The 13,254-nt window shown below is 43.7% G+C and overlaps 2 protein-coding genes across 2 annotated transcripts; one reads left to right on the forward strand and one right to left on the reverse strand.

Moving 5' to 3' along the window:
* Positions 1-601: 601 nt before the first annotated feature.
* Positions 602-8,662, forward strand: PSMD5 (proteasome 26S subunit, non-ATPase 5). The gene is made up of 10 exons (XM_084494124.1): positions 602-802; positions 978-1,122; positions 1,777-1,890; positions 2,338-2,466; positions 3,206-3,315; positions 3,699-3,841; positions 4,435-4,626; positions 5,475-5,584; positions 6,217-6,357; positions 6,808-8,662. Exons 1-10 carry the CDS (start codon positions 630-632, stop codon positions 7,063-7,065), a joined length of 1,515 nt encoding a protein of 504 aa, XP_084350250.1. The 5' UTR covers positions 602-629; the 3' UTR covers positions 7,066-8,662.
* Positions 8,663-10,051: 1,389 nt separating this feature from the next.
* Positions 10,052-12,581, reverse strand: B3GALT9 (beta-1,3-galactosyltransferase 9). The gene is made up of 2 exons (XM_084494587.1): positions 12,147-12,581; positions 10,052-11,372 (listed from the first exon to the last, which is right to left on the reverse strand). Exons 1-2 carry the CDS (start codon positions 12,150-12,152, stop codon positions 10,266-10,268), a joined length of 1,113 nt encoding a protein of 370 aa, XP_084350713.1. The 5' UTR covers positions 12,153-12,581; the 3' UTR covers positions 10,052-10,265.
* Positions 12,582-13,254: the final 673 nt, after the last annotated feature.

Consider the following 13,254-nt stretch of genomic DNA (forward strand, 5'->3'; position numbering starts at 1 on the left):
GCTTTTGGGGTTTTGTTTTGTTTTCCCTCAAACTTTTTTTGTTTATTTGTTTATTTATTTATTTATTTTTGAGACTTAACACTCTCGGCGCTTTGCATCCTTTGGGCATGAAACTGTTTTGGCGTTTTATTTTGTTTTCCCTCAAACTTATTTCGTTTATTTTATTTATTTATTTATTTATTTATTTATTTTTGAGACTTAACGCTCTCGGCGCTTTTGCATCCTTTGGGCATGAAACCCGACAGAAAGCCGGGACCTTATCCCGCCCTGACACCTTGAACACCGCTCCCGCCAGCCAGCCAGCGAGCAGCAGCGGCGGGTGGGCTGCCATCTACCCCCGTACATTACCCCCTGTCCCCCCGGGTGGGTCCCTACTCTCCTCCTCAATCCCCCGAGGGGGGTCCCAGCGCTACCCCCCGGCAGCACCGAGCCCCCCACACCCGGGGCCGGGCCGGGCCGGGCCCCGCCGTCTCCTAGCAACGCCCCCCGCGCAGCCGCCCAATGGCCGCGGGGCGGGTGGCGGCCGCCATTTTGTTTCCGGCGGCGGCGGACGCGAGAGAAGCCCTTAGCAACGGCGCGCGGTTGCTAGGGGAGGCGGCTGTGGCGGGCCCCGGGGCGGCGCGGCCAAGATGGCGGAGGCGGTGGCGGAGCTGCTGGAGCGGGCGGCGAGGCGGGGGGCGCCTCTGGAGGAGCTGAGAGCCCTCCGTTTGGCCCTGCAGGCCGTGCCGCCCGCCGCCCTGCGCGCCCGCCTCAGCGACGACCACCTGGGAGCGCTCTTCGGCCTCCTCAGCGTCAATGATCGGTGAGCGGCCCGGCCTAGGCCTGTTGCTGTCATGCCTTGCTGCCTCCCCTGTCCCCCCTTCCCCTGCTCCCTCAGCGCCTCTTGCTGCCCGCTGTCCCCTTCCCTGGCCTCCTCCGCGGTGGCACGGACGAGGAGGTGGTGCTGAAGGCCTCGTGGCTCTCTCTGTCCCGCCCAGGGAGCAGGTTTCTACGTGTGTTTCCATCCTGGAGAGGCTCCTGCAGGCCCTGGACCCGCTCTATGTGATCCAGAACCTGAAAGAAGAGCTGCAGAAAGGGCTTTTCCACCCCGACGACTCCGTGAAAATTCTCACCATATCTCAGGTACAGGTTTTGCTCCAGGGTGGGACAGAGTGGCATCGTGGGCCAGGCTAGGTTTGTCCCAATCTGTTACTGGTATTTTGTGGCCTAAATTGTGACTAAAACACTACGTCGTGTGTTGTCTGGGGGCTTGTGCTCTTATACATGGTTTTGGATAGTTACTGTGCATTATGTCAGTATATAATTCTTCATGGTATATCTATTAAACATAATATTTGAAGCTATATCTTGACAGAAGTAACTTGTAACTGAATCTTCTGTTTGTTGTGGGCTGTCATGTGTTCTGGGTTACGCATTCTAAGCAGGTGCTGTAGGAACTAAATGTAGCAACGTTTTAATATTCAGGATGCTTGGAACAGCATCAGAAAACACTGGGGAGGAAGGGAGGAAAAGGCTTAACTGAGTTCATATTTGTTGTGTTGTGTTGTGTTGAAAGAGCAGAAGTGTGTAACCGTGTGGTTTGGGATGGAGCTCTAATGGTTTCAGGTCCAGCCCTCAGCTTACAGCAGGCTGCTCAGGGTGTTGTCCAGCTGAGTTCTGGGTGTTTCCAAAAATGGTGATTCCATCTGACCGGGTAGCTATTCTAGTGCTGGCATGTCTGTGTGGAAAAACTTTGTTTTGGTATAATTCAACATCGTTGCTTAATATTGCCCTTAGATTGGGAGGATTGTTGAAAATTCGGATGCTGTTAGAGAAATTCTCAACAGTCCTGAGCTGTTACGGCAAATAATAAATTGCATTGGTGGAGAGAAAATAGCAGTGGCTAAAGAGGTAAGCATTGCTTTCTTTTTTTTTTTTCTTCCTTTACAAATGAATGTAGACAGGGCATAGGATGCTTTTTCTACTGTTATTGAAGTAGCAGCCTTTGCTCTCCTTTAAAAGGAGAGATCATGTGGCTTGAAAGATGTTGTAATCATGTGGGTGGCTTAAGCCCAGGAGTTTCTTAAATGTGATTTAAAAAACTTTACTCAATCCTGTTATCTTCCAGTAGCTGTTGAACTTACAGGTCTGCATCTGATGCCAGAGGCTTGTATCACAGTTACCATAACTAGCCCTTGTCAGCAATACGATAACTTTCATTGAAAAGTGAATGAAAACTAAAATTGTAGATGTTTAACATGATTTAGTATCTTCAAAAGAACACTTAAACTGTCTGATCATTCTGGATTTTCTTCCCTTTGTGTTATTCTTATAGTAAGCTACTGTTTTTGTTTACAGGCCATCAAATCTCTCTCAAGAATAGCGCAGACACAAGAGGGCTTAGAGGCTTTATTTGTGAGCAGTTTGTTGAGCGACTTGAAAAATGTCATGGCAACGAATGATGTTGTTCGATACAGAGTGTATGAGGTAGGAATGAGATCGACGTTGTCCTTTTGAATGAAGTTGTCATTCAAAAAAGTTCTCTTTGACTGTGGTTCTGAATTAGTCTGGCTTTCACAACATGCTTTTAACTTAGCATTCATCACTTTTTAACTGCATCACAAAGTTTTCTTCACGTTTGTGCTTTGTCGAGACTAGAAGGGAGCAGGAAGGGTAATGCACTGTTGGTCCTCAAGTAATGTCAGAACTTCTCTTTCTCAGTTTATGGTAGGAGGGTGTGAAGAACTGTTTACATCTTTTATTTTGTAACTTGTAGTGCTTAGAACATCGGAGGGGCGACACAGAATGACTAACGATGCAATTAAATGCTTGCTTCTCTGAAAGTGAGGGTAAAATACCATCTGTGATCTCATTACCAGTGGAGGTGAAGAGCTGTTGAAAGCTCAGAAGGGGGAAGAGACAAGATACTAAGCGTGTTGATCTAGATATGTATGACAAAAGAGAAATAATACAGTTCAGCTGTTCTAGAGCTTAATGAACATAGCAGTGACGATCCCTTGAAGACAGTTTGAATAGAATCAAATGTCAACTCGGAATGCTGTATGAGCCTGTTTCAGACAAACATTTAGATAAGGAATTTCATTTTTTCATAATTTAGTATTTAAATAATTTGTGTTATAAGATGTATTTGTTCGTTATTGTGAATTGTTACCATTACAATGTTTTTATAAACCAGTCTTTTTTTCCCCCCTGTGCTTTTATTTAGTTAATTGTTGAGATTTCTTCAGTGTCAGCAGACTCACTCAGTTACTGTGCAAACAGTGGATTGATATCAGACTTAATTGGAGAGCTGACTGGAGATGATGTACTGGTCAGGTATGTTACAGCGAGTTTGATATTTCCCTAATTGCTAAACAGCGATGTTTGGTCTTATTTTAAATAACTCTCTTTAAACACAGTTGTGTTCGTTTCTCATTAGACCCTTTAAGTTTGAGAACCAGGATGAAATTTCTGTGATATGCTGTGGTAGTTGTAATGTTGGGTTGCAATGTAAATACTCCTGGAAGGTTGTCTGTCTTCAGGTATATCATCAGAAAGCAGAGAGAGCTTGGACGAGTACTTAACAGCTGTGGTTTTGTTTTTGTTCTTTGGTTGGTTGTTTTTTCATAAGGGTAGAAAAACTTCGTATGTTTTCTTAATCTCTCTGTACTTCAAAAATCTGTCTGAAGGAGGCCAAATGAATTTTTTGTCTGTTTCAGAGCTACGTGCATAGAGATGGTGACCTCGCTGGCCCATACTCCGCATGGACGTCAGTACCTTGCTCAACAAGGAGTTATTGATAAAATTTCAAACATCATCATCGGTGCAGAGTCTGATCCTTTCTCAAGCTTCTACTTACCAGGTTACATCATGCATTTCTTATGTCCATTGGTTATTGCTTGTATTCATTAGTATGTTAAACGGGGAGGACTACCAAGCCTGTTCTGGAGGCTCATGAATGTTTGAGTAGTAGAACACATGTTGGGCATGCACAGCGTGCTGAAGGACAGTCTAATACATGAATCATTCATTTAGAGTGGGTAGCAAAGATAAGATCTGGAGAGACTGTACCAGAGGTTTGAGGTTTGTTTTCTTGTAGAAGTTTTTTAAGAAGACAGAAGTTGCATCATGAATTTAGTAGCTGTTAAAAGATGAATACATCTTGTCATAGAAAAACTGTACTCACCTGGACTGTGCAAAGACTATGTCCAAGTTGTGATGCTGTCTTTTGTAGTCTTAAGCTTGTTCTTAGTTCTGTGCCTTGCAGTGTTAATAGCATTTAATAAGAGATATAATAGTGAATAATTTCACAGTGTTAATAGCATTTACTAGTGAATCGATTAACAATTAAATACAATTACAAGTGAGTAAGTCTTATGTTCATGTATTGTAAATTTTGACGTTCTTACGTTTTTGTTACTCCACTCTGAAGACTGTTTTCTCTTGTTCTATCAGGTTTCGTTAAATTTTTTGGGAATCTGGCTGTTGTAGATAGCCCACAGCAGATCTGCGAACGATACCCTGTCTTTATGGAAAAAGTCTTTGAAATGGCAGAGAGTCACGATCCAACCATGATTGGAGTGGCTGTGGACACATTGGGAATCCTGGGATCAACTGTAGAAGGCAAACAGGTTTTACAGAAAACTAGTTAGTATGATTTTTTATTTTTTTTTTTTAACAAAATAGTCTCAGTATATCATACAAGAATAAGCTGATAATGGTGTAATAGAGAAAAGAACTGAAAAACATTTGTCTAATAATCAAGGGGGTCTCTTCAGATAGCTGTGGTGTAGCAGATAAGATGTCTTCTAATAGTCTTGCCAGGCATGGCAGTCTTCATGCCTAGCAGGGAGAATTCTGGTATCACAAGTGCGATTCAAGTTACTCCTTTCCAGTGAAGTGCATCGTATGAATCATCAGTAGTCTTGTAATTTTAGCTTCCTTTGTTTCTACTTTTGGCATGGCCTTTTCACAGGGTTAGAAATGTAATGGCACATTCCTTACAGGCTGCATTTATTTTCTTAATATAAAATGGTTCAGAGGACTCAAAGTAGGTGATTTTTTTTTGTTGTTGTTTGGTTTTTCTGATTGTCCAAAGTGAAAAACTTTTAAGTGAAAATGTGTGAGCATATAACTATTGCAGCTTTGCAGAATGGGATTGGACATATGTAATCACAAATATACTAGGGTGTGTACTTCCCAAGATGACTCAATTATCTGTGACAAATAACTCCCTTTCTGACGGTCTTTGGATAGTCTAGAGAATGACCATAAAGCTTTGTATTCATCTACTGTAGGTCTGTATGAAGTAAAGAGAATCTTAATCTTTTTATTGTAGTGGATCAAAAGCAATCCTTTCTCAGGTTTTATGTACAACCTTTATATACTCTTTCTACCAGTTAATGTAGTATAGAGTGACTGATATAATGTACTTTTTTCTAAAGTATATCTGAGTTACTTAGAACTGTTTTGTTTATTTTTTCTTTTCCCCAAAGGAAGCAGATTTCAAAATTTGTTAAACAAAATAGGGCACCAGGCAAAGAATGCCCCTACAGAGCTACGACTTCGATGTTTGGATGCCATTTCATCTCTTCTTTACTTGCCTGTATGTTTGTTTTTGTTTGTTTTTTTGTTTTTAAAATCTGTAAGAATAAAAGAATTGTGTATCTCATTAACCGTGTGAAAGCTTTCTGCAGCATTTAGCTTAGGTAGTAGTGGCAGCTTTCTAATACTGTGAGTCACTAACTTCACTGTCTTGAAGTTCCCTGGTTTGTTTGTTTGCCTAAAGTTTGACTTTGTAAGAGACCACATGTTATGAAATATATTTATAAAACTTGAGGTCAAGACATTGTTAGCAAAGTAATGAGAGTAAATAGCTTAATATTCTTGTGCTTTAAAGGCAGACTGCTCTGACTGTTCTTTAGATTCAGTGACCTAGCTTTAATAATGCAGCTCTAAGTGAGCAGTTTTTATCTTACATTACTGTACTCCAGCACAGCACTTCTCTCATGTATTAAAATCAATTAATTTAATTCTGTCATCCAAGCTAAATGAAATGTAGATAGCTATTTCTTCATTCATGAAAATATGTTGAAAACATAAAGTATTTCAGTTTATTTTGATGGTGGTTTGTTTTAAATAACTTCTTAAACCTTTGGGCATATACTCAAAACTTGAAATTTGTTTGTAATCCTAACCAAACTCTTCCTTTTCTGTACATTTTTCTGATCTATGCAGCCAGAGCAGCAGACAGAAGACCTTCTAAGAATGACTGAATCATGGTTCACATCCTTGTCTAGCCAGCCACTGGAACTCTTCAGGAGTATCAGTACTCAGCCGTTCCCTGATCTCCACTGTGGGGCTTTAAGAGTATTTACTGTAAGTTTCTTTGCTTTTAAGGATCAGATAGTGAATTGTATTGTACTCAGCCTCGCATTTTTCAGTGGCGGTCACATGTTGTGTATTTTTTTGTTTGTTTGTTGTGTTTTGTTTGGTCTTTTTGAAGTCCCGAAGCAGCCAGAAATAATGTCATTTGCATTCACCATTTAAATAATGGGTCATGTGTGCAGTGCTTATTTTCTTATAAACTTTAATAAGTGCTATACTGTAGGTCACTGCTTTGATAATTTACTTAAAACATTAAAGAGAAACACTGCACTGTGCTTGGTTTCCAGTGATAAATACTGCAGAATTACTGTGTAGAATGAATATCCCACTTCATTTTTTTTCTGTTCTTTGACTTTTAGCTTAACAGCCTTCTGTGTAACAGGTTTTTGGGTGTTTTCTAAAATGAGGTGTTCTTCCCCCTCTTTTTGTCTTTGCATATAGGCTATTGCAAATCAACCATGGGCGCAGAAGTTGATGCTGAACAGTCCAGGGTTTGTGGAATACATCGTAGACAGATCTGTGGAACCTGATAAAGCTTCGAAGGATGCCAAGTATGAACTGGTTAAGGCCCTTGTAAACTCCAAAACAATTGCGGAAATCTTTGGAAATCAGAATTACTTGAGGCTTAGGGCTTACTTGCGTGAAGGCCCCTATTATGCTAAGGCAGTTTCTACTACAGCTGTGGAAGGAGCAGAATAATATCACTGATGTCTTGGTTCCCCTTCTTACAAACCATGTTACTGAAATCGATGTTAAGATGTAAGGTGTAAAGGCTCTCCACACGGGAGTCATCTTAGATTGTCTCTTTAAAGGAACACGAAGCACTTTGACTCTGTTTGAAATGAGAGTCATGAGAGCAAATCAAAACCTGTAGGGCACAGTGTAATTTTCCACAGAATCTCATGGCAGAAATTCTCTGTGTACTGTCCTGAGACAAGTAAACAAGGCAAGCATTCTATCAACTGCTGGCTGTTTTATTTTGCAGAAATTATCAGTGTTTACTTAAAAACTGTTATTGGGTTTGGAGTTCCTATCATGTTTTCTCAGTAGATCACAGTTGAATTAAAAAAAAAAAAAAAAAAAGCCGAAAAACCTTGAGGTTTGTAACCTCCAATGCTGCCATGGTTTCTCTTTTTTAAAAATTTTATTATTACTTTTTTCTATCTGCTGAAGTTGGTCCTTGCATAGAAAACACTTTAGCTAGATTTAGGTCTGCCAGAAGCTCAGGTGGTAAGAAAAAGCTAGTAATATTCTGTCCACATGAGGGAGTACAAACTGGCTTCTCTTCTCTCATCAACTTGCTGGATTTAAGTCTTGTTTGAATAAGTCCTAAATATTGTTTACATTTTATACTGAGGATTACAAAAAAACAAACAAACAGAAAAAACACTTAGCCCTTTTAAAAACAAGTGAAAGCAAACTCTAGTGTATAAAACCAAATTGGGAGCTTTGTGTCATTAGCTGTCACTTTTCAGCAAGTAAACTGAGCTGCCAAAGGAGCACGAGCTACAAATCTACTTCAGAACCAAATCTTAAACAGTTTGCACTTTTTTATCAAAGATGATTTTTTAATTTAAGTGTTATATAAAAAAAAAAAAAAGTACCAATTTTATTTACCTGAGTTGGAATAAAAGGGGTAAGAACATTAAAGCTGTCATGTTTAAAGGCACGAACTGAATTAGGAGGCTATAAATGTAGTACCTCATGAGGCTTTGTCTTCTCTGAAGATGCTCAGCTAGCACGTGGGTGAGGTACAGGACTAGCTGGACCACTGGTCACTTTACTGACCTGTGATGTGCTGGTCTGTAAACAAAGACCACAGTGTACTTTATACAAAAGGTTTATATTGTTTTTGCTGAGAATGTAAGACACAAATCTGGGGATAAGTTGCAGGGAGCATAATAAAACATGAATTCACTACTTTGGGGCTTGCTTTAGTAGTGTGTTAAGTCGGGTATGCCTCTATGGGAAGTACTTGCCCTGTGTCCCTGCTCTGCCAAGTGAAATGGGATGATCTAGCCATGCAGTGACCCCTTTATTGCTTGTAGTAGCTTTGGGATGCAGCAGAGGTGATAGCATTGCCCACAAAAAAATTGCTGGCAAGGAATTGAAGTGGGCTCAGAGAAGCAGGGTAGTTGGAGAAAATCTGTTGATGTTTAATAAACTATCTGAATGCAGGTGATCTGCTTTGTTGCTTGTGACCTAATATGTACAAAAAGTTGTCATCCAACGTTATACCGCTGCTCACACTTTCATTCTAAATGTGCATAATAAACATCTGCTAGTGGAAAAGGCAGTATGCAGTGTCTCGTTTGTGAACTAAGGGAGCAGAGAAATTCAATGAATCTCAGCATCCAGAAAAACTTGAAAGTGCTAAAAAGGAAATGGAAAGGATATAGAAATCCTTGGTTTGCACTTTTATTGAGCAGTTCAGCTTGGTTATTTTTGGGTGGCTTTGTGTGCAGGTAGCTCTGTATGAGCTGTATGCTAAAATCTCAGCAAAAGAAACCAATATAAGCCTTTTCTGCAGTTCATGAGTCTCTTCTGTGCGTGTTTTCAGTAGTTGCTTACGAAAGCTACTGTGTGCCAAGTCTTTAACATCTGTTTTGCATGGTACATGTGCCAAATAAAATATTTTAAAATACACAGAGGTGCCAAACAAGGGGATTTTTATGGATGCACGTGCACTTTTTGTTGAGCTCAGACTCTTACCCCTTGTTATCCACGTGTATTCATTATATGTGAATACATTCCGTCCATAGCCATATGGTTTATGTGGTGTCAGTGGTGTATCTTGTACACAAAGGAAAACTCAATTGCATGTCCCTCTGCGTAACACGATGGGGGGGATAATTAAGGCAAAAGCAGAAATGGAATGATGGAGAATGAGGATTGAGGTAATGTGGTAAACTGGGTGAATTTGATTTAAAATCAAACAAAAAAACACCACCAACAACAAAAAATCCACTAATCAGTTGACCCTGGTTAACAAGCAGCATAACTTGATACTTAAGAACCGTGGAGTTTTGGGGCCCACCTCTGATTCTTTCTGTCACACCAGAAAGAGCAGATGGGATCCTCAAAGGTAAGTGTGTGCCTCTTTCCGTGTGTCTGTCACAATTCTAGCACATCTGTCCAGCTAATCTTCTGGCTTCTGAAGGAGCTGCTATAGAAGAGTTAATCTGGAGGATGCAGGCATGGGTGGGGTTGTGCTCTCTGACTTGTTCCTAATTTAGGGAGTTTTTACATTTTTAATGAGCGCGGTGTCACCAGCCCACTGGTGGATTTGTTCTGACTTCGTGGCTGACCCCATTCTCCAGCACAACTTCACAGCATGGAGATGGTTGTGCCAGTGTCTTTCTGATGCTGGGTGTGACAAGTACAGCATTGAATTCACAGGTAAGTCAGATTTCTGGTCCGGAACCTCCCCAGGCTGTTTACCTTAGCAATTCCCATGACAATTCAATGTCTGTTGTCTATCTAAGATGTTCTGTGGTGTCACTGGTACTGCGAAATGAGCTGTCCAGAAATAGCTCCCTTACCTTGGGTGAAGAAATTCCCCTTTGTTACAAAATAGTGCGGAAACAGGTGATGCTTAACTCGCTTGAATCTGATCAAAATACAGGAAAAGTTGTGGGTTCAAGTAGAGACCTTCAAATATCTGGAAAACACACTACAGACCACATTTCTTGGAATACTCTTTACTTACATGCATGCACTGATATGTACAGGTGTAAGTAGAAAACAAACAATTCTGCTACTGTAACATTACAGCATTTGAGAACTCATTTGCTGTTGAAGAGAAAAAAGCTAGCTTGAAGAGGAAATTATTACTGACTATGTACAGGGAAAAATGGCTGGTGGAAGAAAATGCAGGCCTCCTTCACAAAAGTTAAATTTTAATCAGCGAAGTGAAGAGCCTCATTTTTTATTCTATCCAAGTTAAACTGTTTGAATTTATCAATATAGGTCAAAACCTTGCAGGACACCAGGCTGTAGTATGTTTCCAGTAGCGAGCAATCTTCCCCATCGTTTGTTTCCTTCCAGTCTTTAAATAACTCATCCTCTTTCACATTGGAAGAGGTAAAAATGAATTTATAGCAGCATCGATTGTAGCTGATGTGCTTTTCCCCAGAAAAGCGAGAGCTGTGAATGGGAGTGATGCCAGCTTTCTTAGCGCAGATTCCGACAAAGATATCAGGGGGCAGTGAAACCGGCACCTCCTTGGCGGCCACGTACACCTTCCGAACGACGTCCTGGGACATGACAAATGCTCTCCTGTCGCAGTAATCTGGGTAAAACTCCTCTGAGTATCGATGGATGGGAACAAAGCCAGGGCTTTGAGGCGCTCTGTCAGGCACTCTTTGATGAATGACCCTCCCGGTGTAGACATCCTCCAGCTGCGTTAAGCTGAGCAGGTATCCAGCCAGACTTGGAATACCGACAAACATTTCTGCGTCTGTTTTAAGAATATACCTCGCGTGAGGGCAGAAAGTTACTGTCCACTCCACAATCATCAACATCTTCTGCGTCTGTGCCTCGGGTGAGTCGATGAAGCTGCCTTCAATAATGTCTCTGTGCTTTTGAGACTCTTCATCGATCTCCAGCTGGGCTGCTACTGAAGCCGGCTTTCCTAAAGCAAACAAGGTAAGGACAGCGTAACCTCTGGTGTCTGTCACGTTGCCCCACGTCTGCCTGATCACGTTGCGCCTTGTCCTGTTTTCTGGGCCGCTGCAGACAAGAACCAGCAAAAATATTTCTTGGTCTGAGCATGCTGCTGCGCTGCTGATGGTGTAGGATTTGGAGAGATTGGCCTTCAGAGGGTCCATATCCAGCTTCCTGGCTTTCTCCCTGATTTCGAGAGTCTTTGCATCAGTGTAAGAGAGAGGTAATGACCGCAGGAAGTATTCCTCCAGTAAATCTGCTCCGAAAAGCAGCATGTGGAAAAGCAAGACATTAAACAGAATGAAGCACCACTGGTGAGTCCGGAGCCTGCAGAGAGTCAGCTGGGGAAGAAAAGACACAGGCACTGAATGCTCTTGCTGCTAGACTGGAAAGGCTTTTATTTTATAACACCGTTAGAATACATTTTATAGTACATTGAGGCAAAATGGAACCGTGACATTTGGATTTGTACATGTACTAAGTGTAAGGCTTTTTACCTCCTAAAAACCCGACCAGCCCTACTTATGGTGCAGTGAGATCTCAAGCTGAGAACATTAACATGCTGTAGCTTAAATGGCTCATCTCTGCACATCCACCTGGGGAAATACCAAGGAGTAACTGACTGCTCTAATGCTTTCTGGGTGGTTTTAGCCTGTTACTGAAGGCCTGAGCTCCTAGTGAGGACCTGTAAGGACAGTATACATCCTCAGATGAGAGCCTTGGTGCTTGGTCTGACAGCACCTTGTGAGACCTGGCAGGGCAAGAGGGGAAAGGGGAAGCTGTGGCCCCGTAGTGATGGAGCAGGACTGAGCCCATCTCTGCCCAGGACCGACCCCCGACCCTCCTGCTCCTTGGGTGCTGCTGGTTCAGCTGAGCCCCCTCTCACCGACCCCAAGGAGGGGTTTTGCTGAGACCCCTGCACCGCCAGGCTCCAGCTCAGCCTCGTGCCATCATGCACAGCCACATAGGCACAAGGACAGGATTGTGTTTTTGCTGCTCCCCTTCCCCTAATACAAACAGCAGCTGCGAGCCCAACCTCATGTAGAGGAGGGAGCCCAGAGCAGGCACCCAGTAGATGCCTTGCAGCGAGGCTGTGCCCAAGCCCCAGCACTCACCTGCATGGCCACGGGGAGCCCTGCGTGCGGTGGGCTCCGCGTTCCTCTCGGAGGCAGCTTCTCCTCGGCAGCAGCGCGTATCTGGGGCTGCAGGATTGAGTTACCGCCCGAACCCGCACACGGCGGCTTCCACCTCGCCTGCCTGCGGGGAGGAAAGATGATCCTGGGGGCGATCGTGTTGCAGCTGCATGAAGCACAAAGCAAGCGAAGCCCGAGCTGTTGCCTTTATTAACTCCCAGCCTTTAAGTGGGGCTTGCGGTAAAGTCTGAGGAGTAACAAACTGAAGCCACTGCTGGGGCCACCTTGGTAAAAACAAGTCCCTTGGCTGCGTAGAGCTGCGTTAGGTCTGGCAGTTGGTTGCTGTTTGCCTGGGTTTTTGTTTTTCACAGCTGGGCTGTGTTCCTGTTGGTTCCTCACCCCCGTGCTGGGTGCTCTGCCCCTCCCCAGGCAGAGGTTTGGCACACAAAGCTGCTGTAGGATGAGGTCGGTCTATCCTGGAGCTGGGAGCACCCTGTTGGTGGTGGGGTGACCGTGCAGGCATCTGGAAGGGCTCCCTGTGGGCATAGGGGATGCCCTGGGCACTTTGGGGTTTGGGTGCTGCTGGGCCAGGCTCTGCAGTGTCCTGGGGGCAGGCTGAGAGGGGTGGGGGAAAGGGATTTTCCCTGTGCTGGGGTTCTTGTGAGTCAGGGAAAAGCAGGGCATCATTTGATGCCAGCGTTTTTCAGTGGGTCCCATGGAGCAAGGCACGAAGCAGGAGCTGTGCACGAGGAGCTGATGGTTTGCAGCTGGGGATGCGTCTTGGGGGGCCCATGGCTTGCAGACTGGGGATGTTTTGGTGTCCCCCACCCTCCTGCCTCCTCCAGCACCCATTTACCAGAGTGGGAGCGTGAACCCTAGCAAGATGACTGCGCCGTCTGGTCCTTTGCTCTCTGCCCACCCATATTTCACCCTGGTTCACTTGACTAAAGGTATTTGTGCTCTGGTGGTGGCTGCACATCCCAGTACAGAGCTGCGATGACCACCCCCAGAGGGACCTCGGGTGGTGGCCTCGGCCGTGCCGCAGCCTCTGTGTGTTGACGTTGGCTCGGCCACGGCCTTCACTGGGGCT

Source organism: Aythya ferina (genome assembly GCF_964211825.1).
Source record: "Aythya ferina genome assembly, chromosome: 20".
In the NCBI taxonomy this organism is placed as follows: domain Eukaryota; kingdom Metazoa; phylum Chordata; class Aves; order Anseriformes; family Anatidae; genus Aythya; species Aythya ferina.

What these genes read in the sequence shown, in the direction of transcription:
- PSMD5 (XM_084494124.1), top strand. Translation starts at nt 630, where the DNA reads ATGGCGGAGGCGGTGGCGGAGCTGCTGGAGCGGGCGGCGAGGCGGGGG. An exon ending in AAATAGCAGTGGCTAAAGAG is followed by an intron (nt 1,891 to 2,337) that starts GTAAGCATTGCT and finishes TTTTGTTTACAG; the next exon opens with GCCATCAAATCTCTCTCAAG. An exon ending in GGAGATGATGTACTGGTCAG is followed by an intron (nt 3,316 to 3,698) that starts GTATGTTACAGC and finishes TGTCTGTTTCAG; the next exon opens with AGCTACGTGCATAGAGATGG.